The sequence below is a fragment of the Pezoporus occidentalis genome, unplaced genomic scaffold, assembly GCF_034315485.1.
Source record: "Pezoporus occidentalis ecotype Australia unplaced genomic scaffold, CSIRO_AGI_Poc_V1 ctg165, whole genome shotgun sequence".
In the NCBI taxonomy this organism is placed as follows: domain Eukaryota; kingdom Metazoa; phylum Chordata; class Aves; order Psittaciformes; family Psittacidae; genus Pezoporus; species Pezoporus occidentalis.
Window position 1 is genome coordinate 656,334 of NW_026913477.1, and position 25,921 is coordinate 682,254.

General features: G+C 41.9%; 2 protein-coding genes across 12 annotated transcripts in view; one reads left to right on the top strand and one right to left on the bottom strand.

Annotated features, from left to right (window-relative positions):
• Positions 1–5,255, top strand: part of PASD1 (PAS domain containing repressor 1) — a 95,095-nt gene extending 89,840 nt beyond the window's left edge. For 7 of the 8 annotated variants that reach the window (XM_062613280.1, XM_062613277.1, XM_062613283.1 and 4 more), the window contains 5 exons: positions 379–579; positions 1,195–1,400; positions 2,197–2,289; positions 2,736–2,943; positions 4,143–5,255. In XM_062613280.1, the coding sequence (XP_062469264.1) occupies positions 379–579; positions 1,195–1,400; positions 2,197–2,289; positions 2,736–2,943; positions 4,143–4,301 (867 nt within the window). In that variant the 3' untranslated portion in view covers positions 4,302–5,255. The remainder of the gene's footprint in view (positions 1–378; positions 580–1,194; positions 1,401–2,196; positions 2,290–2,735; positions 2,944–4,142) is intronic. The other variant, XM_062613284.1, reaches the window with a different exon arrangement.
• A 7,047-nt stretch (positions 5,256–12,302) lies between these two features.
• The window catches only part of TBC1D8B (TBC1 domain family member 8B), a 33,557-nt gene continuing 19,938 nt past the window's right edge, over positions 12,303–25,921 (bottom strand). For 2 of the 4 annotated variants that reach the window (XM_062613287.1, XM_062613288.1), the window contains 13 exons: positions 25,240–25,390; positions 23,620–23,834; positions 23,055–23,172; positions 22,073–22,358; positions 20,327–20,456; positions 17,696–17,794; positions 16,469–16,537; positions 16,014–16,254; positions 15,031–15,096; positions 14,635–14,718; positions 13,710–13,766; positions 13,306–13,403; positions 12,303–12,971 (listed from right to left, as the gene is read on the bottom strand). In XM_062613287.1, coding sequence (XP_062469271.1) covers positions 12,561–12,971; positions 13,306–13,403; positions 13,710–13,766; positions 14,635–14,718; positions 15,031–15,096; positions 16,014–16,254; positions 16,469–16,537; positions 17,696–17,794; positions 20,327–20,456; positions 22,073–22,358; positions 23,055–23,172; positions 23,620–23,834; positions 25,240–25,390 — 2,025 coding nt within the window. In that variant the 3' untranslated portion in view covers positions 12,303–12,560. Of the gene's footprint in view, positions 12,972–13,305; positions 13,404–13,709; positions 13,767–14,634; positions 14,719–15,030; positions 15,097–16,013; positions 16,255–16,468; positions 16,538–17,695; positions 17,795–20,310; positions 20,457–22,072; positions 22,359–23,054; positions 23,173–23,619; positions 23,835–25,239; positions 25,391–25,921 lie in introns of those variants that run through there. The other 2 variants (XR_009963731.1, XR_009963732.1) reach the window with 2 other exon arrangements.

The following is a 25,921-nucleotide window of genomic DNA, read 5'->3' on the forward strand; positions in this document are numbered from 1 at the left end:
TGGCGATTCGGTGGCTGGTTAATGCTGCTGGACCCTATTGTGTTCCTGCAAAACGCAGCAGGCATAATGAAGCTGGAATGGTCGTGGCTCTGAATAAGTATTTAGGCACAAGCTAACATTTGATTTTCTGTTATTGATGGCTCATGCTGCCCTGAATTTAGAGATGTTGGTTTCCGTGCCCATGGCAGGGGGACTGGAACTAGATGATCTTAAGTTCCTTTCCAAGCCTAACCATTCCATGATTCTAAGATGCTGTATTGCTGCTGCAGTGTATCTGTGCTGATAGAGACAGTCTGGGAGCTGGAGCCGTTACCTCCCAGGCAGCACAACCACCATATGAGCTGTGACAACTCCATTGTGTGTCTCTCTTATCTGAAGATGCTGATGCAGCAGCCGATCCCCATAGTCTTTAACAACCTGCAGCACCCAAACCCCAGGAGGCCACCACCGGGGACGCCCAGGCAGACGACAGCCAAGAAGTCACAGCAACAAGGCCTTACAGGGATGAAGCACTACTGCAGCACCCTCCTGCCCTCACCACGCCAATTCCTCAGGGACCCTTGCAGCATGGCTGCCCAGGTCACTCCCTGCTTTGTTGTTTCCATATTACCCCCTTCCTGGCTCTTAGATACTTGTCTACTGTGTCCCCCCTCTCCATGGTCCACAGAGAGGACCAAACCACACATCTCCTCTGTGTTGGTTTTGCTCTGTAGCCTGCATTACAAAATTTGTCATTCAACTGTAAAAATAAACCCCAAGCAGCCTAAAAGCATTAAGCCTTGGGGACCACTGGAGCCGTCCTGGTGATCAGAGAGGAGCTGAGTGGGAGATTTGGGCTCTGATTCGCTTCTCTTTGTGACTGCAGCATGATGCTGGTTCATAGCCAGTGAGTGTAGTGACTTTGTAATGTGGGGAAGTAGCTATAATTATAGAAGATTAATTTTCTTCTGCCTGAGAAAGCTTGGAAGGCAGGTTTGAAAACCAAGTTTGTCATCACTAGATCTAAACCCACTGCATAGATGGTCACATCTCTTTGGGAAAGAATTGAGGTGTCCAAAAGCAAAAAAAGATCAAATCTACTGCTTTAAAGAGAAGATGAGACTCTTTGTTTGGGGACTTCCTTGGAAGCTGTTGTTTTAGCCTTCTATTAGGGAACTGTAAAAGCTCACATGGGTATCTATGTCTTCATTTCAGGTACAGCAGCAGCAGCAGCAGCACCTAGTGAGAGGAAACCAAACCCAGCAAACACGTCTGCCAGGGCAGACGAGCATTTCAGTGCCCCTCTACAACAACCCCGTGGTTTTATCACAAACACATCCCATTACAGTGGCTGCACAGATGCCAGATGATGGCAGTGAAAGGCAACTGCAGTCTGACTACAGCCAGGACAGGAGCCTCAGGTGTGAACACAGCGCTGCTGGGACCATCCTGATGGCGGTGACAGAAAGTGGCAGTACCTGGGCAGCAGGGGGGACAGGCACATCTGGGTTTGGGGGTGATGGACTCTGGGTGCCACAGCAGGACCATAAGGATGTTCCCTCCTGCAGACATCTGGGTTAGTGGTGAGCCCAGCATGCATGCAAGCAGGGTGCTAGGCACACCGTGCTGTACCCTCAGGGGCCTGAAATCCTTTTCTCTCCATATTTCCATAAATTGTCCATGTAGCTCAGTAACCTTTGGACACCTTCTGCTGTCAGAGGGAGTGAAAAGGGAAAAATAGTAGGGACAGCTTTTCCCAAACCTGTGTGTGCTTGCTCTGAAGTGTCTTTTCTCCAGGCAGGACAAGTGCTGTGCCAAAGCCATTTTTCTTTTATACAATGCTGGAACCACTAAAACATACACAAGTGCCCAAACTATTCAGCCAGCTTTCAGGGAGGTATCTGCAGACACTGCCTTCAGGATCCGGCTGTTTCAAAATACTGTGTAAGGAAACAAGATAAACCCTGGAGGTTTAACCTTCTATAAGACATACCTTTTTTCATACATGAAAGATTTAGCAAGTTTCAGCTCAGCTCTGTGAGTGCATCAGGCAAGGTGATAATAGCATCCTATTTCATTAGCCTTTTTTTTCAAGGTGATGGTTTGCATGTTTTCAGGGAGGGTTTTCAGGGAGGATTTTCAGGGATTTGTTTCTAGAGACAGCCAGGTGTTTGGACCTCTCCCTTCCCTGACCATCCTGTTTTCCTTCCACCGCAGGATGCTGTTGGACCAGTCTATCCAAGCCATGATGCCTGCCACCAACGGCAGTGGCCAGTCCGTGCAGAGCAGTGCCAGCAGGCAGCAAGGAAAGTGAGTGAGTCCTTGGTGTCTTTTGTTTCCATGCAGTGTTTTAGTAGGGCACCTTCAGCACTGAAAAGTATTTTGAAGAACTTGTACATGGTCATGCAAATGCAAAGTCTTGGTGTTAAAAGGAACAAAAGCTCATCTGGTTAGGAGAAAAGTAATGAGAATATTTTTAATTACAAAGAACTATGTGATAACTAAAATGCTTTGTAAAAAGGGATGGGGTGTTAAGTATTTTCTATCTTTTGCAAAGCCTAAACTGCCTAATCAAGTTATGGAGATGTACAGCCTTAAAATACCTTAATGTTCTGCAGTTCCAGTCCATGCTTGATGGAGAGGGGGAAATCCAGGGCCTGCTATCACAACCCCTGCTCTGGCTGGGTTCTTGCAGCACCTGGGCTCCCCAGGGCCTGCTCCAGGATTCTCATGTCTGATTTTCCTCCTCGTGGCAGATTCGTTGCAAAGCAGCAGATCTTGCCTCCCCCAGTACAGATGCACCCGGTTACCCGTAGCACTGTCCGACCTCCAGCCCCGTCGCCCGTTTTCTCCCCGTCCCTGATGATCCCACACACCAGCTTCACATCCCACCAGGCAAACACACCGGTTCATCTCCACCAATGGCCACAGCAGCAGGTTCAGCAGCACCGTCTCTACCTTCAGGTAATGGAGCTGGAACATGTTTCTGAGGGTGCAGAGGGATGGGTTTTGGGGTTGGGTTGGGGTTTTATTTTGAAGGAGTGGGGCTTCCCTGGCTAACTGAACCTGGTCAGTGCACTTCCACATCCTTCATTCCCATTGCATCTGTGTGTACCCAAAGTGCTCAGCCTTTCCAGGCTGCCTCCGCCCCCGTTCAAAGCCACAGTTTCCGACAAACTCATTTATCAGTTAGTGTACAGAAGAAATACCCATTTTTGTTGAACACAGTGGGAATCCTGCTGTAGATGTGAAACGTGATGAAGGACAAGCTCTTTTGAAAACATGCCTCCTGCTGTTATGTCTCAGCATAACAGGGTTTTTGTCAGCTGCCATCACTGCTTTCTTTTAATAAACGGGTGTTTTACAACACAAATCTCTGGAGAAGGTGATTTTGATTTTCCAAAGCACAGCTTCATCAGTGCATGGCAAATTAATGCTGCCAAGAAGAGGGTTTGTTGAGTGCGCTGCAATACACTCTCCAACGCTTGCCTGGTTGGTAGAGTAAGTTATGGCCTTTCAGGCAAAGGTGATTGATAGAAAACAAAGCAGGAGCTGAGAGTAGCCATGCAACAGGACTGGATTTAGAGTAAGAAATGAATTGCCAGCAAATGTGGGCATGAGCCATCTCAGCTTTGGGTACACTGAAGTCCTGAGGACCTATGATATGGGCAGCAGAATGATGATGCTGAGGAAGATAAACAGCTCCAGGGTAGCAGAAAACCAGGCTTTGGTGCCACAGTACCTTTAAGTGGGAGTTTGGGGTACCAGCCATGGGACCATGGACAAGGTCACTTTACAACCTCTTAACTGGTTGCCTGAAGATCCTTCCCATGAAAGATGGAAGTTGCATGTCCTGCAGATTTCTACCTTGTGTCCAAGTAGCCTTTGAAGTTCTCCATTCCTGCTGGGCTCCCCATGGGGCTGGTTGGTAGGATAGATTTGTCCTGCTTCCACTCTGTACTCTCCAGGCATTGTTAGTCATGCTGATAGCACCAGCATCCCAAGCTGCTTGTCCACAACATACACCCTTGATGGGTAGAGGTTACCTTTAGGACTTGGTCCTCACATCCTGGTTATGAGCCTTAGCATCAGCTCCACAGCGAGAGGGAGAGAGGATGGGTGATAGGGCAGGTCTGACCTGCCCCGTTTGTGTCTCCTGGCAGATGCAAGGTCCCGAGCTGGTGCCTGGGGGTGCACAGCGCATTCTGCAGCCACCCCATGCACCGCAGCAGAACCCCCTGAGCTACTTCCTGCACCCACAGCAGCAGAGCCGCCACACGCAGGGCCAAGCCTCCGACCTGCCTGAGATGCAGCTGCCCTGAGCACCAGGTCGGGTGCAGGGAGCACCCTGGGCTGCAGCTGCTGCACCCTGGAGCGAACGGAAGGAGCACGACACTGTCAGAGCAACAGGATGGGTGACATCGGGCCCACAGGGAAGGTGGTGGCTGGAGGGACCAGTCCCCACCAGGGATGGATGGCTCCGGGGCACCTCATCTGTTGGGATTCGTACATGATGCTGCTCTGGCAGCTATATGTGCCCTTGCCCAGCACCGCAGAATAACTGGAAGGCAGTGGCTTTCTGGCTGCAGAGAGGTTATTTATTGGGTCGCTGTGAAGATTGCTTTGCAATGGAGAAAACCCTTTTCCATTCAGGACTTCAATGCTAAAGTCACTGTGAATTTAAGCCCAGCATTTGGAGCACACACACGGACTGCAGCGGTCTGCAGGATGCCGTGGGATCACCATGTATATAACTCGTTTCGCTGTAGTAGGTCCATTGTGGATTCCCCCCCGCCCCCTTTTTCTATACCTCAGTCCCGCAGTTTTTTGTTTTCCAGGAGATTGGATAATGCTGCTAATTTACGTCACACCACTTTTGCCTGAATTTCTTACTGTTGTTATACCAGCTCACACCACAGCTAGTAAGATACTTGTCATGTTTTATTTTGGTTCATGAGTGGAGATAAATTTATATGGTTTTTACTCCCTGTAGCCACGTATTTTTCAGGTTACAAAGAACCCTTACTCGTTCTTTTATTGGTTGCTTTGTTTCTAGTGATGTAGTTGTGTGTGTTTCTATACATGAAAACAAACAAGCAAGCATAGAACAGCCTGTGATGGCAAACTGTGTGGGTTTGCTAGATCATGTTTCCATTTGGCCAACCTAAATGAATCACAAGGACACAAGAGATGTTCCGAGTCCATAGGGTTAGCAATAAATTGTATTTTTGTAAATTATCACTTTTAAACTATAAGTTTGTATTTATGAATTGAAAGCAACAACAGCAGTTTATTCCTCAGTGGGTGTGTGGTTTAGCGTCCCTACTCTTTGTGTCTTTCCAAAGGCAAAATGAAAATGTGCGTTTTTGAGGTGTTCATAGCTGAATACTTTGGGCACTGTTAGCCCAAACGTAGGCGATAGATAGATTACTATAAGCTTTGCAAGAAACTGGTTAGTTAGGACCAGGTCTATCTAACAGCTAAGCTCCATCTGGCAGTCAGAGCGAGGTTTGGGGCTGCATGAGTTCATAGCTTGTTGAATCCAAGCAAAGTGTGCTGCTTTTTTTTCCTTTTTTCCTTTTTTTTTGTTTGCTTGTTTGGGGTTTTTTGTGTTTTTTTTTGTTGTTGTTGTTGTTTTTTGTTTATTTGGTTGGGGGTTTGGCATTTGTTCGCTTTTTATCTTGTGCAAGCCGCTTTCTTGGCTCTTGGCACCACCCACCACAGCAGCTGGTCACTGGTACTCACTGATAGAGCAGCCTTTGGCATGAGCAGCCCAAGCAGCAGGGGGGAAGTGGGAAAGTTAGCATGAAAAAACCTGGACGTACCTAACAGTACATGGATCTATAGCTAGAGATCTCTGATGCTGTAGGATATAGCTCTGTCTATAAGTTATAGACAAAGTCTTGGCTTTAGGGCCAGGTCTAAGTGCTTGGGCTCAGTGGCAGGGGGACAGAAAAACCTGCGTGTCAAACAGGTTGTAGCAGCCCAAGCTTCCCAGCAAGCTCAGGAGCTGAAACAGTGACAGCCTCAGCCCTTGGCTCTTAAAGCCCAAGTCCTGGGGAGAACCAAGGGTCCTTTGTGCCCCAGCATCATGTGAGGGTCTGCAGCAAGGGCCAGCACGCAGCCTTTGCGGTAGGAAAGTATTTATCTTTATTCTTAAAGCACTGTTACTTTTAGGGTCTCCCCTCCCATCCTAGCACAGTAAAACTGCTCATGAGGTTAGAGCAGGAGGAGTTGTTACATTTTGGGGGATTGTTTGGGGTTTTTTTCCTTCCCTCTGACCTTGGCACATAATGTTAGTGGGGAAGCAAACACACACATTTAGGGCTCCACTGTTGTGCACAGTCTGTGGCCCAGTGTGGCGGCAGGAGGGAAAGGCCATGCATCTGCCCATTAAACCTGCATTGCCCCAACACACTACCGTGGCTGTTCCACAGTGTCCCATCACGGTACAGGAGCCCAGACATGGTAAGTGTCAATCAATCAGAGGTGGTGGTGGTTGTGGTCTGGGGCTTGGTATCCAAGGCAGAGTAGTTCATTGGCATTGCTGTGGCTTCGAAAGCAAGCCAAGTCCAACAAAAGCAGGCTGGGAAGGGGTTTGGGGGGGAGGTGGGTGTGCCGGATGGGGCAGTGAACGGACACAGCCCTGCTGATGGCAGTTCTGGGCTGCATAGACAGGGAGGGAGGGGGGATGTGGGGTGGTACTGGCACCCCTGCTCGCAGCCTCCCGGCATGGAGCACAGGAGGTTTGCAAGGATGTTTACATGTTAGATTGGCCTTGCTAAAATAAGAGACCTAAAATGCACTTTATCATGTGTCCCCCCCCCCCCATTCCCAGTGCCCGCCCCAGCCACTAGCCCAGCTGCTGGCCAGCAGTGGATGGCTGCTTGGGCCCAGGCACTGCCTCTCGGGTAGAGCCATGTTTTCCAGACATGCTCCAGAGGACAAAATCCCATAGTCCCTTTTTTGGGTTTGCTTGGTCCCTGCTTGGTCTGTTTCCAGGCTGGGGGGAGGCTGAGTCAGGGCTGTGGGGGTTTTGCCTTCTGTTGTCACTTATTCTCAAACAAATAGATGAATAAATAAATACCTTTATTCAGGTTGATTTGTATTTGTTTACCTCAGTGTTAGCGATGACCTGTGTTTTTGAGACCCATTTGGAATTGAGGGTTGCTGGTGGGCTTGGTGCTTATAAGAACACAGATGTGTGACTTGTTGCTGACGAGCAGTGGGTGGGAAAGTGACTGATGCCACCTGTGTCAGGATTGGGCTCCAGTGTCAGTGTCAACCTAGTAGTCATGTTCTGAGGCTTTCTAGTAGAGAAGCACCTATATACTATATTTCTCTATATAGATATACAGATAGATGTATTTTTAATATACACATTATGTGCATGTATATGTATATCTATATAAAAATACATATATATAGGCCACACAATTCCAGACCTCTGAAAACACAGGCAGCTTTAATAAATAAAAAGTCTTGCACTTTTAGCATATTTGTACATATAAGCTAAAGCCTGGTGGGTATAATCAGGCTGGTTTGACAAACACAGTGAAAAGTTATGTATATATTGTATATACTCCATATAAAAGAAAATAAGGAAAAAATCTTAGTATAAATCTTGTTTTATTTTATATGATGTCAAATATAGATACCTTTATAAATGTTACTATTCTTAAAACTATTTTGTAATGGGGAAAAAGGAAGTGTCTTATGAAGATGAAAAGTAAAGATTTTATTCTTGTCTTGAATCTATGTCCCTGCACAGCTCCATTGAATGGGAACCCGTGCATTTTGACGAGCTTTAAACAGATTGTACATAGCATTTAAAAAAAAAAAAAGAAAGAAAAAAAAAAGGAAGAAATAAAATAATACTTGTAAGAGCTCTTATGCAAAGTGTCCTGTTGTTATTCCCTGGGTCCGCTGGGGATCAGGAGCTGCAGGTGTATGAACAAGTGAAAGGATGGGGCTTAAGACAGAGGCTGGGATTTCAAGTGCCAGAAGCAATAGGGCAATACATAAATTAGAAAGGAAAAGGCATCAGAGTCAGTGTAGACATGTCTATGCACTGTAAATGTTTTAATTTGGATGCGAATAATGAGTAACAGGACTCTTTCTGGGCTAACTCACTTGCTGTCATGGCACTGAAGCCAACTTGACTGTACCCAAGGCTAAAGTAATCCCAGGTTTCAAAACCTGGGTCTCCTCTTTGTTTTTCCTCCACTTGTGGGTCCGCTGGCATCCTAGCGTGGCTTTTTGCTTAGCCCTTGCTTTGGAAAACACTGACTAAACTTTAACATGGCTTTAACATGAGCAGTGCTCTTGAAGGAACGTCAGAAACAGCCCATCCTGAGAAATCATAGTGCCTCAAATATAGATTTTTATTTTTATTTTCTTAAGAACTGAAACAAATTTGTAACACCCCATTTGTCTTACAGTACTTCAACATACAATACATGGTATAAAAGCCAACCTGCCAACACAAACCTGTGTTGCCTTCTTGGTAAAGTGACAAAGCTATAGCAAAAGAAAAGACAAAATAGCCTATTTTTCTGGAAACAAATTGGAATATTACTTTTTGTTTTGGTCCAACTGCAATCACAATCGAGACCCCTGTATGGTACAACTAGATGAGCAAGTTTTAACAAAAATCAGCACACAGCTACTTTTTAGTCACTATAGCAGCAAACTCTTCTAAAAATACATTACTTTCTAGGCATTAGAGTGATGAACAAGGCTGTTGCTTTAGGAATGGATGGAGACACAGAAAGCTTTTTCTAAATCACACGGCAGTGACCACTTTAATGACCTGGGAAATGCTACTGGTTGAGTTACAAGCAGTTCTCCCTGCCATGGTAGAAAGCACTCATTTTTATTAATATTAGTTGAGCTGTTCCCTTACCTCATGTATCCAAGCCCTCAACTCAGCACACAAAGAGGTCAAGCAGACTCTTGGACGACCAAGGGAACACTGCAAGTCTGCTGGTCACCCCCTGGGCTAACAGTTACACCTGACAAAAGGCACCTTACATGCACAACGATGCTAGGAATGGCCTACCCAGTAGGAAGGACTGTGCAGCACGAGCTAACAGCCACTGAGGAGGTTTGAGGGTAAAAAACCATGGCATAGCTGCCAAGTCACACTGGCGATGCTGCAGCAGGTAGTGCAATTTTAAAACTGTATAAACAGCATCCCTAGTTTTAGCAATCTCTATGCTACCTACAACTATGTTGTACTGATTCACATTCATTTATCACCTATGACTGAACCTCCCAGAAAAATAAAACAATTCCATGGAAATGGTTACAGAAAAAAGCAACACAGATATGTGAAATGACACATCAGTACTCACTTACTTAACCACACTGCTTCCTGTTTGTGAATGAACTGCTCAAAGTTCAAAAAGCACTTCTAAAAACTCCCAAGTTACAATCTAAATGGAAAGTCCCCCCCCCAGGAAATAGATGAGTAATTCTGGGTCAGACACTCTGCACCCACCAGACTCCCTGCCAGCACTTCTGCTTAACTTCTGCTGCACATGGCAGCTGCCCTGCCACAGAACTGTGCACACTGACAGTGGCCCCATGCAATGGGATGTGAATCTGGGCTCATCTTTGCATCACCAGGAACTTCAGATGGCCAAAGCACTGCATCACACAGGAATTGCTGTCCCTGACAGCAACTTAAAGTCAAGGGCTTTAAAGTCAAGGCATCACCCTTTGGGACTAATGAGAGGGGAAAAAGCTTCTATTGCTCTCGCTTCCCTGATCCTAGCTAAACTGGGTAATAAATATATGCGAGCTTAGCTCCACAACAGGAAAGGAGCTAGCCCCTAACTCCAGACTTAGTCACAAGCAAAGCACAATACTATGGCACACTGTGGAAGCAGCCCAGCATACACACCTCTGGGTTATGCTTTTAGGAAAGAGCTGGTGTTTGCTACATTAGACCTCCCCAAAGGATTGGCCGTGATCTATAGGCTCCAGAAAGAAGAATCTGCCAGTCAGGCAGTTGCTGAAGTGCCACCAGCCTGCTCCGTCCTTGCCGAGGCTGGATGCCTGGCCACTCTGATTACTCTGGCTGGATCAATGTGCAGATGTATTACAGGAACAATGTAAAGACATTAACCTTTTGGGGAAAAAATATACACAAATTGAACAGAAAATCCACACAGTTAAAAGTCAGTGTTCCCCTACATAACCTAACTTCTCACCTGAAATCTATTTATTTTTTAATATCTATATGCTGGTAATCTCGCTTTATACATAGATACATGATAGCTGACAAGAGCTACTACACAAGTGGTAATGACCCTACAGTCTCTCAGACTGACACTAATAGAAAACATATTTTAAAAAGGTGCTCAGTTCTGCACAACCAAACCAAGTCACGTCACAAGGCCACTGTATTTTCCAGGTTCCCTCAGTATAGTCTCATGTACTTAGAAACTCAACATCTTGGCTCTCAAGGAAGAAACATTACTGAGTTTCATATCTCTGTGCTACCTTGCTTAGCAAATAGTTCATACCTTTACTTGAAATTAACAACATCCCTCATAAACCTTCAAAAGCTTTTCGGATGGGCTGCTGCAGCTATCCTCATGGGGCTCCATTACTTTTGGCACAGCTCTTTGCAAAAGAATTCACTGAACAGACCTTATCTATGTCCTGGACTAGAACAACATCACCTGCTTTGTATTTCTGAAACATTACGAAAACAGTGAGTAAATACATTTTAAAAGTAACACAGTGTTGCCCTACTTTGCCTCAGAAACAAATCCATATAAATGGATAAATTAGTTTTTTTCTATTTTATGCATAAAAATACAAATCAGCATTATATTGTACCAAGTGTTAATTATTTTGTGAAGGCTTCTGAAAAAACCTTCCTCATTTCTCACATATATGATATAGTTTTTGGAGTTACTGTTCATTCAATAAAACTTTATTTTACATTAATACCTGAGAGTATGGGGGAGAGTAGCAGAAATAACTCACAAATTCATTGCTCCTGGTCAAAACTGTATTCTTTAGAAGGAGCACGGGAACTTCAACACTAATTGCAATGTTAATATTTCATCAAGTGCTTGTAACACGAGTCAGAATTTCATTTTATTCTTCATTCGTATTAGTATTGCAAGAAAAGCATCAGTGAATGACACCATTCCCATCCTGCTGCTTTACAAAACACATGCACAGTATAAAAATAATGCTGCTCTGCAGAAGAGGATTGTCCAACAGGCTTTAGAAACAGCCTTTCTTAACTAGTTTAGCAGAGTGTCCCCGTTTATTTTGTTACTGTTAAAATACAAGCTCTTTCCCTCTTTCTTTGCACCCATTCTAGCACCAGCTACCACAGGTTCAAGGCCAACCTTTATCAGCATTAATACTGGCAGAGCTTGCCTGCTGTATAATTTTTTACACATTAAAAATGCCAAGTCAGATTCCAGAAGATATCATGAAGATATCTTGTGAATCATGTGAATCATGCAGATAGAGAGAAAACATTACAGCAGCAATAACCCACAGAGCTACAGAAAAGAAAGAATAATTATTAGATTGAGGTATGGTACGCAAAGAAGCAACTGCAATGCATCCCACTAGCAGTTCAATAGTCAGCATTCAGCTCACCATGAAGCAGCTAACATGGTCTGTGCTTGGGCTTTCCAAACACAAGCAAAATAATACATTTCATCAACATGCTCCTCAGAAGCCAACAATGGCTCCTCTTGGAAGATGAACGACAACCACCACATGGTCAGACAGATTTAGCCATTGCTTCCCCTTGATTTCAACAATCTAGACTAGCTTTTGCATCCACGTGCAGGCTGGCTAACCAAACAAGCCTCCACCCTTTTCACCTGTACTGTAGGAAGACTGGTATGAAAGTGGGAAAGAAAACTCACATACAGGCTGATCTAGAGGAGCAGGAAAGCAGTTGTTGCAAAAACTGAGATGTGGGCTGGGAGAATGCAGTCTGCAAACTGCTGACAAGAGGCTGGAATCTGCAAGAGTCCAGAACCATCAGTAACACCAAAGCAGAGGAATTGAGAGCTGGGCAACTTTCTTCTCTAATCTCATGCTCCTGTGCCTACCATAGCCTCTATTCTTAGTCTTCACCCTGCTTTGATCCCAGTCCACGTGCAGGTTTGGAAATAGCTAATTAAACTAACCTGGAAGATAACCTCTAAGCTGTCGATACTCCTTTTAAGTAAAAATGGCTGGAAGTCATTCCTTTTATCACAGTAATAGAAATTGTGTGAGAGCACATGCTCTAACAGGTGTCATTCAGGCAGGTCTGCAATAGGTCACAGCCAGTATTTCCAAGCAATGTTGCATATTTTAATAACATGGTAAAGACAGTTTATCACTCAGTCCTTTCCTGGAGACACACTTATGAATGCAAAAAAGTGATTGTGCTTCAAACTATTTTTATTTACATTACATACCAGTAATCTGATATTTAAAGCTAACTCTTCACACTCCATTCCCTGTATAAACACCAGACACAATTTCCATAGCAACAACCTTCATTTATAAGCGCTTTATGTGGTTAATTCAGTCAAAGGTAAAGAAAATTACATTCTGGTTCTTGATTTAAGCTGTAAATTTTTAGCACTCTCTATTTTAGCTTTTATGTCATGAGGTTTCTCAAAAAATCTCACAAAGGCTGGCTCATTTAGTAAGGATGCCAGAATCTGTTCAAAGGCAAAAGACCATTCATGGTTTCCTCTCAAACTCTGTGCTCTACTGCCTTCAGTCTGCTCAGAGCTGCTTTCCTCCTGCCCTTCTCTGGGGATTTCAGCAGGCACCTCCATAATGGCTACTGGACTTCTGACCGGTGATGTGGGACTCTGCAGTCTTCTCACAGCTTCTTCCATTTTCAACAGGAGGCCGGTAACCACTGCTATAGCCCGATATAACAGTTCCTCCTCAGGATCCCCATGGAACAGATTGTACAGAGTTTTGGAAAACTGGATGAACTGAGACTACAGAGAGATACAGAGGAGACTATTCAGAGAACAGCAACACAACAGTCCTGTTTCACTGCACACTGTGATCTTAGTCTTGTGCCTGCTGCTGCCAAGCACCTGGATCTACTGTCAATATGGGTGTGGAACAGCCCTGATAAACCTAAGTGTGTCTGAAAGTCCCTCTCTTCATAAGCTTACAGTTACAGCACTTTAAAAAAAACACAGTCTAATGATTAATGTGAAGGTCTGAAATATAAGGGATCCTGTAATTCCTTTAGAAAACTATTAAATGAACATAACATATAAACAGCACTCAAAAACAGACTTAAATAAGACTCAGACAGTTTACCTGATTCATTCTTGGCAAATCCTTAATGCTTTCTTCTTTTTTAAGAAGTTCATCTTGCCATTGCTTCAGATATGCCTGAATATCAACCTTGCCCTTCCCTACTTGACAAAAAGAGAAAAACAAAAACTAAAAAGAAGTGAGCAAACAAGAACTAAAAGCTTCCCATGAGGGACGATAAGAAAAAGAGCTGGCATCCCCAATGTCACTCCTCCTCAGCAGAGTGGTGAGGCCAAGGACCAAACAGGATCAGAGCTTACATTACCCCTTTGCTCCCCAGGGCTATGCTTATGAAATGGATAATGTTAGTGCTACACCAGAGATAATGTTACTCAGCGTCACTACACACTTTCCCGGCTCTGCTCCCACAAGACACACAGTTGCCAAATGTCTCCAGGATTCTTTACCTTTTTCTGGGCTGCTCTTCAAAGAATCACTTTCAAGAGTATCCTCAATGGATGAAACTAACATTTAAGGAGGAGAAAAAGAAGAAAGAGTTATTTATTTGAGAAAGGAGGACCAAAAATTCCTTTCATCAAAAAATCCTTCCTTAATCCCTCACTGTCCTCTACATTCTCAACACAGATGAGGCCAAGGAAAAAAACACATGGTAAAATTTGTATAACTTCTATAGGAACAGAAGCCACCATGAGGCTGGAGATCACAAAAAACCTGCCATCAGTTATATCAAGTAAATATCTTCATAATGTTTACAGCTCTTGTCCTGAGCAGTGGTAAGAACAGTACCCATATATTACAGATAAGGTATTTTTGGATAGTTTTTAAAAAACAAGAAGGATCTGTCATCCAAAGAAGTAAAACTGCAAACTTTCCAGAGTATTTTATCAATTCCAGAAACCTAGACACCACAAAACTTCTTTCAGCTTACTCGGTTTAAAATGGAAGCAACAGATTTTGAAATGTTTGCTACGTGCCTCAGAATAATTACAGATTTAGATATTTTATTTCTTGAGGTAGCAAATACATCAATATTTGCCTTGACTGCAAAAGTGAAATGGGCTTCACTTCAAAAAACCACTGCAACAGTTGCATGCTATGCTGAAAAATGCTGAACAGATACACCCGCCTATTTCCTATTTCCAACAGCTGTGGCCTTTGAATTCAATCATCAGACCAGCTATCCACAAATTCTGTGCTACTTTATGAAAATCTAACTGCCTACAGAAGATCTTCACAGGGGGTTCTGGTTAGCAGTGGCACAATCTACTGGATTTTCTAGTTTTCAGAAGACAGCTCCCCATTTTCACCATGAGATTATTAATAGGTTCCTTCCAATATTCTACATGCAAAGCCTCACATTCTGGAGCTTACCACTGAGTTGGCTGAAGTGGGTCAGTTCTTCTTTTGAAAGAGCACCACCTTTGGAAGGGCTCAGGGATTCTACTTCAGTAAAAGCTGCAATAAATAAATGAATAAAGTGGGCTTGGGGCCTCAAAGCATTACCAAAGCAGTGATAAAAAGCAAAAGCTTTGTACAGACTATGAAGACTATGGTAGCTATGAAGAGAAATGGTGTTGGAGCAGATTAAGTCCTTCTCAAAGAATACATGATTCTGGAAGAAATACACATCTGTATTACAACTATTAGACTGTACTGTAGCCAGGATGGCTGACAAAAGGAAGAAAAGTAAAGCTAAGGGAAAAAACCCATGCAAAGACGATAAAAGCCAGGAATAGCCCTCCCCAAATGCCAGCACCTCTCACTTACCTGGTGGGATATGCAACTTAAAAAGAAGCTTGAGTTTGTCAGTGAAGCTTCTGTTATACATGATATCTGTTTGAGGAAAAAAGGAAGACAGGCTGTTCAAATGAACCAAACTTTAAAACACTCTCTTAACCTAAATAAATACAACCAAGGGTAGCTGGAACTGGACATGTGTCCTACCTCACATGGACTATAATTAGAGATTAAGCTCAAAGGTAGGCAGTCTCACCTGCATCTGAGCCTGGGGTTTGCCTACACTGAGGAAAGAACACTAATAATACCTATGACTTAGTAAAATTAAACAACAGCACCGAAAAAAGTATAGCACTAATGTCTTCTCGTTACTTTCTCTTAAATTTTTGTTTCCTGAACAATACAAATTTGGAAACAAGATGAAAGGAACAGAGCGGTAAATCAAGAAAACTTTCAGTTCCCCAGAGATATAAGGCACTGGTCATCCTGCATGATCTGTGTACAAGATGGCTTAGTATGAGGAAATATTTATCATCTACCAAACAGGCTGGGCAATGAGATCATGCCATTTCCTAACTGTCTGATATTTGATGGTAAAACCGTATCTAAATTTAATCTCAAATAGGAAATTATTCTCCAGGAGATTAACATCTCAGGAAAGATACTAGCTTGTAAAGCCTTGCGTTAGCTAGTCACAGAACCATAGAATAGTAAGGGTCCCACAGTAAAACACAGACACAGAAAGCACAGTTCCATAATATAAAGCCCTCATCATTTACCTCAATAGTGTAGCTCCCACCCACAAGCTTATCAATACACTTTTGAGCAGTTTGCTTGCCATTTAGTGATCTTTGCTTTTAATATCACATGATAAAAATCAGACTGTTTCACCCTAAATTCAGAGGCTAGTTTCCTTAAGCTCTATATATAGTGTACGGAAGGTGATACATCCCAGGACTACTCCCAGGATGGAGTTCCCTTGTGAATGTGCTACATATGTGTTGTTCTCATACCAAGAACACAGGCAAATTGTTTGAAGTTTATAAGGCCATCAGAGCTCTCAGCCATCAGTCTGAATGTCCACAATGCAAGTGAGTCTCTGTTTGCACAGTGTGACCAGGGGCTCAAGAGATGACAGAGAACCCTGAATTGCTGGCAATCAATCCGATACTGCTCCAGATACGGTAGACTGGCATCATGATGTTGCAAGACAGGACTATTTACATTCCAGTAACACGAAAGAAAGTGCTCCCTCTGCAAAGGAAAGATAAAATGTTAGATTTTGTGAAACAACAACTCTCTCTGGGTAAAAGATGTGGGAAGTTAACTATGTAATTTGATTTAAAGCTGGCATGTAAAACATATGCTGAATATAGCTTTTATCTCAATTTGTTAAAACTATTTCACACCCACAACACAGTCCACCATTAAGATTGATGTTTGGTAAGTGAAGAAAACGGCACATTACCTTGAATAATTCATAAAGCTCTTCAAGATCACTAGGACTGAATTTTACATCCTGGGACACAACACGTAGCTGAAACAAAATTAAGAGAAAATTAATTAATGAGTCTTGCCTTTCTGGAATAAGACTGTAGAATAAAGTTATGAGAGACTTAACCTTACATCAAAAGACACTTGAATATTCCAGGTTTTGGCACGTTATAATTAGGAGTAAGAATAAAACTGCTTTTTAAAAACAATCGGAAGATTATACAGTGAAAGAAACTCTCCCCAAAAAAGGGAGCTTAAAGCAAGTCACGTTACTTGCATACATGGAGCCTACACTATAAAACCCAGGAGATAAAACTCAATTATTTATAATGATAGAATATATAACTTCCTTTATAATGGGCAAATCACCGTTCCGCTCTCAACAGTGAAGCTGAATTGTCACTTTTTAGATAATAATAAAAAAATTGTTAATAGCTTTTAAAAACAAAGTTTTAGCTACTAGACCAGGTTCCACCTTCACAGTGTGTTTTGTAAAATGAAATACAAGTTATCATGTTAGCACAACTAACAACATTTAATATCAGTCATACTGATTACTAGAGAAACAGGCATTGCTCATTAAATAGACAATTATTATAATTTGATTTTGGAAATGAGCCACAGAAGAAAACAGGCAAACAAAGGAACCACCTTGCAACCTCCACCTTCATTCAGGAGTATGAACTTTAAAAGGATGATATTGGCAGCTGAAGAGCTACCACAGAATGCAAGCATTACCAGCCATCCACACACACCACAGATAAAAAGCAACCCTTTTCGAATGCAGCATGATAACCCCTTCAGTGATTGATTCCCAGATTCAGGTGATCAACCATTTTACTGTAGCAGTGTGGACATTTCGCAGTGTCCTAAGCCTCTAAGAGAAATGCATTAATGATTTCATAAGAGCAGACAAAAAATTTAGGTCAGCCTGTTCCAGTCAATGCTAAGTATCAGAGATATACCAGCCTTTAGAAGTTGTCTGTGATGGTGTTACTTGTAATGAGACCAGAAAGTCATGCTGTGATTCACAGACTGAAAACATCACAGGCCAAACCTCAGTTAACAGATGCCCTGCAGACGTGAGGGATTTCAGTGTAGAAAATCATATACTTGGCCCTGGCAAATGCAGCTCTTCTAATTTTCCAAAAGTGAACAAATTTTATCAAAGGGAAGGGTTTAGCTCTTCCAAGTCACTCACCACATTCTGCTTGGTTGTAGCTTCTAACGCCTGGATCACATAAAGCCTGTTCCTGCAACGCATGCTCTCAACATCTTCATATCGAATATCGCCGTATCTCTAAGAAGAAAAGCATCGCTCCATGAACTGCTGTTGCTAGACACATACAAGCAGATATTTTTATCTTTCTTGCATCTAAGTTCAATACAGGTATGACACAAAGGAAGATTCCAGAAACTCCAAGGAAAAAAAAACACTTACTAGAGGACCAACATTCTCCATAAACAGTGTAACTTTTAAAAGAGACATGGAGAAAGAAACTGGAGTAGTCCACTGTGTGGGAAAACAAAATAAGGGATTTCACTGCGTGTTGGTTCTACATCCAGCTCTGCTATTGAATGGTGACTACTGCTGCAGGGTAGTAAATTCTAAGACGTGCATGTTGTCAGGCCTTGAAGTTCACTCTAGTGAATTTTAGATACTACCTGAAGTAATGTCTGAACCGTTTCTAGCTACCCCTGGAATTTCTGAAGGACAGAGAAAGTGTTTGAACATTGGAGTGGAATAAATGTATTTTATTTAAAGAACATTAGGGTGCAGAGAAACCTTACAATGAGCTGAAGCTTTTGCAGATGCTCTTTTGTTGAGGAGTTTTAAGATTGAACATTTACCAAGGATCATCTGGGTGTATGCTGGACAGGGAAGTGAACTGCATGATCTGTGGCCCGCATGACCTTCCAGAACTGTATTTCTATGTCCCTGTGAAGACCACTACCAGCATACTTCTGACTTGGAACAAAGAGGAAACAGAGAGAAATCGCATCTCTGAGTCATAGCTCATTCACTGGTCTGGCTTCTGGGCACTGATACTGCGCAATGGCCTCAGTAAGAATATAAACAAGATGTCTAATCTAAATGTCAATTAGTGTGATGTGATAAAATGTTACACGTTCTTCCACTCACCAGTTAAACATGACTTCTCCGTATCTGATTAGATTGCCAAAGAATACATCTTGCATTGTGCCTGAGTCATAAGGGCATGAAACTGAACATCATTTTAAAATTCACTTAATCTCATTTATCTTATGAATACCCAGGCAAAGCAAAATTATCACAAAGAACATTTCTGTTCACTTATTCACAGTTTGTAACTAGACCTATCTGGAAAATGACAACTCTCCATTGCAGCAATCTTCCCATTTCAAAATTTGTTTATTTCCATAGTGATATGAAGTAAAACTCTTTCCCAAAACAGAACTGTGTTGAAATTATCTGTCTGTTCAAAATGGGAAGCAGGAAATTGACTCTCACTTTGTATCAGCAGTTCCCAAACAAAGCGTTGTGACACTAGCACTGAAGAAATACAGTTTTAACTGAAGATCAAAATTTGCACCCAAAAAAGGGACTCTGAGATGGAAATGGGGATATGGGCCCAGAACAGGGCTGTCAACTTGGAAGTGGGAGATTCAGGTTCAAGGATCTGCCCAAATCAAAGTTCAAAAGCCGTATCAAATCAGAGGCTATTGCTTTGGTCCAGTCACCTGCCTGCAAAGGCAGGGGAAGAAGAAAATGAGTTTCTTTCGTTCTGTCTTTCAGTAATGGTTCCACTTCTGTGTAAGCTTCAGCATAAACTTCAGATGCAATATACAAGCACTTCATTATTTACCATCTCTGTTCGTTATTCTGCAAGTATTCATTCTCACTATAACAAGAAAGACTTACAATAGTTTGCAACTCTTCTTTTAAGAATCTTAAAGTATTTTAAAAACATCCTTCTTCAATATACATTCCTGTGAAACAATACTGACAGCAGAAAGCACAGACTTTTTATATGACTATTCCAACGCTATAAAGACACTCCAAGACACCTGAATTTCTGATTGTCTTTGTCCACCCCACTAAAGGCAAAGCCCTCTTCTCAGTAAAAATCAAAATGGACAGTTCCTAAGGTATACACATTACAGTTAGTTAATCTTTTCTACGTCAGTTCAGGTGGGCTGAGTAGAAACCTACCTACAAATGGATTAATACCCTGATACAAATCACGACAAGGAAGGAAATGCCTCATGAAAATCTGAGGACAAAAGGAGAAGCTACAGCTACTTCCTTCCCCATTCACAGCTGCAAAGCTAGACACTGCAGAAATCAAGCTTGCAGACTGAAAGTGCTAAAAGATTGTAACAGGTCTTCCTCACAAACGTATCTCTGAACAGCCACTTTACCCATACAATAAACTACTCAAGTAGAGAGTTTCATGCATGAGTTATGCCAATGTTACCACTATCTGCAGTGTGCAGTAATCAGACTCAACTTACTAAATGCAAGGGCTGTTTCTGCTGTACCTTGTCATTTAGTTGACATACTAAAAGTGAATGAGGGATGGCAGACCTGTAATGAACCTAGGGAACTCCACTTAGGACAGCCTCACAAGCACATTTCAGGCAGTCAAAAAAAACCAAAACAACCTAAAACCAAACCTATCTCACAAACTACAAGGTTTTCAGGGAGGCTCAGCAAAATATGGAGCCAAATTTCTACCATCTAGACAGATTTTCTGCTCTCATTTTACAAGGCAGCTGCACTACCTTTAAGCAGCCCATGCTATGTAAACACTGCATGGGATGCAAAAAACATACCCACAAGAACACATACTTCGTTTGACTCTCGGATCAAATCAGTAATCTCCACTTTTGGATGGTCACTCTTTGTATCGCTGAGGCTGGAGCCCTGCTGCACAGCTGGAGGCAAAGGACTGTCTTTGTTAGTGACACTGTCAAAGAATCTGCACAAAGCAAACACACCAGAAATCAGCAGGAATCTATTTTTCACAACAAAACAGCAACATCAGCATCTAGTGAAGAAGTGTGCAGAGAATGAGAAATATCAAAGAATATCAGCATGAGTAGCACAAATATGCTGTAATGGTAACAAACATGGGGACTGCCTAGCCAGAGAAGATTGTACAGCTTCTAGCCCTGGGAGTTTTTAAGCCCCAGCTAGACAATAACATGGCTGATGTGACCCAGCGACAGCAGTAATCCTCTTGTGAGCACGAAGACACACCGAAGACTTGCCAAGGTCCCTTCCACTGAGCATTCCTCTAAACCACCTAGCAAGCCTGTACTGTATAACTGGTAGAAAGAAAATCAGGCTTGTATTGAACCGTGACCAAGGCAATCTTAATTGCCTCAGATGTATAATCTAAGTCATACCTGATCTATTCATTATTCCTACATAACCAGCCTTAACGCATCCATTGGGCAAGCTGGCCAATTCCTTTACCAACATCAAAGAACACATATCTTCAGACTGACAGATTCCTTTTTCTTGAGGAGAGGCAAACTACTGTAATCATCTTTTAAATATACCATCATGCTGCCGGGTGGGTTAACTGTGCAACAGAAGTGTGACTGCCAGACACAATGGTGAAAGCAGGAGTTCAAAAGGAGTTCATAATAATCATCAAAATCTTGGGTGTCAAGTGGAAACAGCAGCTTGTTTAGTTCAAGTGAAAATTAACATTTCACCACACTTTCAGATTTTAAATGTTAATATATTTGAACTGTGTGAATAGGCTCTTACTGTTAGCTTTTTTTAAGTGCTAATTATTTAAATGAATACAGCTAGGTTTTAAAATAAATACCAGGCGGCATGGCCTCTTATAAAATTCATTTCCTCATAAATTCTGTAGCTCCTACCCTATTCAAACATACAGCACTTAAAAGTCTCACTAAAAGGAAATTCTTATTATCAGTTCTTAACAGTCACAACTTGGTGACTTCTATAGCACAGTCATTTTGCTGTTTTAATACTTCATGACACACAACCACACAGAATTTAGGTAGGTAGTGAAGCAACAACCACGCAAGTTTTCTTGCAATATGTCAGTTTAAAATGCACTTTATGTAGCATATTTTAATGTATTCTTCAAATTCTAATACAAAACAAACATCTGGTCATGATTGTCCTCATCACATTTTTTTTTTCTTATTTCTATTTTAAGCCATTAGCAACAGAGAAGACAGTAGCCTAAACTACAAGAACTGAGCTGTAGAATATGTTGTAGGTAAGTTGATGCCTGAACTGTTTGGAACAGTCTTAGCGTGCTTATTACTTCATCCATAAGGAAAGTCACCTTACATAAATGATACAAATTCCAGGCAAAAATCACACTGCTTTTCCTTTAAAATACACAAAAAGGCAATAGTTTCATAAGAACTTTAAAGGAGGATGAGATTTTCAGAGGATTCAGGAACACCTTCCAGTCAACCCTTCCAGAATTTTAGCCCGAGATAAATACGTAACTTCACTGAAGCCTTTGGCCAGACGTCATGACTCATCTATTTGCACTTACAGCAGCTGCTACACAGCACATAGGAATAATAGGTACACTGATACCTGTTGAGAACAGTGACTGCTTCTGCATCATCCTTACACATCAGCAGCTTCTCCATGTTGTATTCCAGCACTGCAAGTCCCAGCTGCAAGATCGCTTTTATTCCATCATAGAAGAAACAGTCCACCACATTGACTGCACTTTCAATAGGCAGCACACTGATAAAAAGGGTAAGGAACCAGGAGAGAGAGACCGAGGAGAAAAAAGTCATGTCCGTCATGTGGTCTGTCAACTGAGGCAGATGAACCCTGATGAGCTCCTCAAACACTGCCTGATCTACCAAGGCACCTGCAGGGAAAGGATAACAAATCCACCACCCAAATCTTAAAACAGAGCAGCATACTTTTCTCAGAACACCAGCCTGAAATAAAGCCCCTGTCCTAATCCAACTTCACTGTAAAAGCAAACACAGGCCTCACAGCATGGAACCATTGGCTTCACCCCTGTGTGGAAGCTATGCACTCTATGTGTGGGTCCAGAGCCTTGCTGCACGCTGTAAAGTGTGTTAACACTTCTGTGGGTACGCGGCTGTTTACAATAATTCTCCTGACAGCCTCTAGACCCTCTCTGCAATTAGAGAGAAACTTCACATCCAATTTTCTTATAGTACACACACCTGCAAGTACTGAGTATGAGATCAAAGACTAAATCTCGAGCTGGAGTAACCTTTTCCTTTATTTAAGCTAAGTTTCAAACAGCTAGTATGATCTGCAGTTTTAATTTCAACAAACCCGTATAATAGTCTAACTGACTACTTCCTGAGTAGTTACACTTAAAGTAATGAAGTAATCTGAAAATTATATCTACTCCTGCTTAAGGAGGACTCGGGACAATCTCTGTAATCTGTATCTTCTACTTCACAATACTGAACCAAATTCAATGGTTTCTCTCCACTGTTCAGCCTTCAGCTCATTCCTTACATTTGTTCTTAATGAATTATCATTTACACTCAATTCTAGGTAGATAAAAAGAGATGGATGTTACCAATGATTCGACGATTGAAATAATCAGGTAGCATCCTTTCACACACGGCAACCAAAAGCCAGAATGCTTCTTCCTCTTTCGCGTACAGCAGAAGTACTGATGTCAAAATATTCATTGCCTGTAATATTTAAGCACGAAAAGAAGCACTTACGAGGAAAGCTGGTGAAAACACAACTGTTGTCATTTGTTAAAATTTGTATTTTTGAAAGCACTTTACAGCATGTTTTTAGAGTGCTAGGATATCCTACCGCCATATCCAGTATAAGACTTTTACCTCTATCTTATTAAATACACAACATAGTATTTAAACTACATAAAAATAGTTTTAATTGCCACATCTAGTAAGACTGCAAAGGCATAGATTAAGTGGACATGACAGAATTTATCAACAAATTCAAGTACCATGTAAAAACTTATGTAGTGGGATGAAATAAAGCAAAGGAAGTGAAGCACTGAGCAAGAAACCATTACGTATTTATGTGCCTGACTTTATGAGGTGCTACTATACCACCAGCATGAGCTAGCAGTTAGACAACCAGCACTAAGAGTCTCAAAACTGCTGTACCTGACAATATCCAATCTGAGGATTCCTGTATGCATAAGCTGTAAGAACTCTCCTGAGAGCAGAAATCCCTGTGTCACTTTGAAAAGCAGGATGCTCAGGTAAGGAGCGACGTAAATCTCGTTCAATTTCATCAGTAGCTAAAGTGCATGTTCCTAAGGACTTTTCCACCAACTCAGTGTAATATCCAGGGTTGGATGCCATATCATTTACAGCACCTGCCAATACATTGTATTGCACAGTATTAGAGGAGAACAGGAAAGTATCTACATGATTGTCTGCAATTTGTATGAAAAATTTTGGTGACTACTGAAGTACCTCATGAATCTCCAGATGTTACTGCAGTGATGTATCAGAGTAATTCTACTGAAATTAATGGAATTACTCTGAAATGAATCAGAAAAGCAAAATAAAATAAAGCTTGAAAGAAATCTAAATCACTTTCCGTTATAAAGTTTATTTTGACTTACGTTTTTGTTTTGCTGGGGGAGGGGGAGCTTCCTTTCACCTACAATTTTGCCCACATTTTCTGGCAAACACAATACCTTTCCATTTGTAGAACTGGAAACAGATTAGAAACACTAGGCAAAGGACTTATATTTACCTAACTGATTCCATAATTTTTATGTCAACACCTTCCAAGACAAGAGATAATTGGTCTCGTAAGAGAAGCCTATGTAAATGCTCAAGGAACACTAGTAAAAATAAGCCTATGTTCACATACCCTCAAAAGGAACTACCATACAGTATGCTGAATGAAGAGTACAAAATGCACTTCTTACGATAAAGAGATCCTCTGGAACAGCAGCAAGCTCTGCCCAGGGGAGCACAGTGAGTACAGCTAGCAGATAAGGTCCTGAGTGGCTCCTGAAAATCTGCAGCTTGTCCTCTGAATCTGACACAGGCTTCCTGTATGATCCTGATCAAGTCAATGGCTACCACTTCTCTAAATGTTTCAGTGAACGGGAACAGAAAAAGCACAGAGGTGCTGTAAAACAGTGTCTTAATTCCCTGGGCCTCCACTTCCTCAAGTTAAGTGCTCTGGCACAGGTGTGTTCTACAGAAGAAAGCCACAAAAGCACACTCAGAGCTTGGCCAAGAGATCTCGTATGTATAAGAAAGTCCACAATTCCTCTACATCTCACTCTTTAAAGCAAGCAAAATCACATAGCAAAGACCTGCTGTTAACTGGGACCAAACTGCCAGGAAAATTGGGGCGGGGGGGGTGTTAATTAAATGGTACCACTTTAAGAAAACTTAAATCAAAACAACTGAAACACAGTCCCACAAAAATGCTTGTCTTGTTAGCAAGTAAAGGTGCTTTGCTGAAATGAACTATCCCCCAGAACAGCACATATTCTTATTTTTCTGTTGAGCTTGTCACAAAAGTAGCCGATGCAGGTTTTATTTGAATCAGTGCAAACCAAAATAATACACAAAATTATCCTCTTCATCATTTTAAGTATCTGTCTTCAAAAAGATTTGAATAAATTGCCAGAGGAAAGAGATATTTTTTTTTGTCAGACAGAAGAGCACTTCTTGTCAGATTGCATTCATTCAGTAAGTAGGACATCCTCATAGTAGAGTCCACAAAATGAACCAATTATACTTGCTAAGCAATACCTGAGAAGAGTAGCCAGAGCTCTCCTCTTAATGCCTCTGGGATCCCCCTCACAACAAGGTCTCGAGTCTTCTTAGTTCGAAACATACTGACACCATGTCCCCGTTCGACAAAGAGGATGTTCCAGGACTGTTCTTTCATTTTTTCTTTCAACTACGGAAAGCAGAAGACAACAAGCATTAAGTACTAGAAGATTCTCCCCAGGTTTCAGGGAACAGAATCAAATTTTGCTCTCAGTTATATTCATATAAACTAGAAATGACAGCACTGGCATCCATATCGATATGTGAAATGAATGCTGGTACAAATCAGAGCAAATTCTAACCTGTGCATATGATATGCTTGGCATACAATACAATCTGCTACATGACCTAGTATTCTTTAATGTTCTTAGCATTCTTTAAAGTATATTTAATATATTAATAATTTTATTTTATAAATTCTAATTTAATTAGAATGTCTATACCAGATCAGATGAAGGGTAAATCTAATCCAGCATCCCATCTGACAGAAAACAACAACAAGTGGCACACAACAGTAAGGTCAAGGAAATATCTGCAAAATCCTCCTATGTCCTCTGGAAAACAGAGGCACAGGCACCTCCTGAGTCAGTGTCTCTGAATTCAACAACATGCAGCAGATTCTTCTCTGCAAATTGCTTTCTCAACCCAGACAAACCTGCTG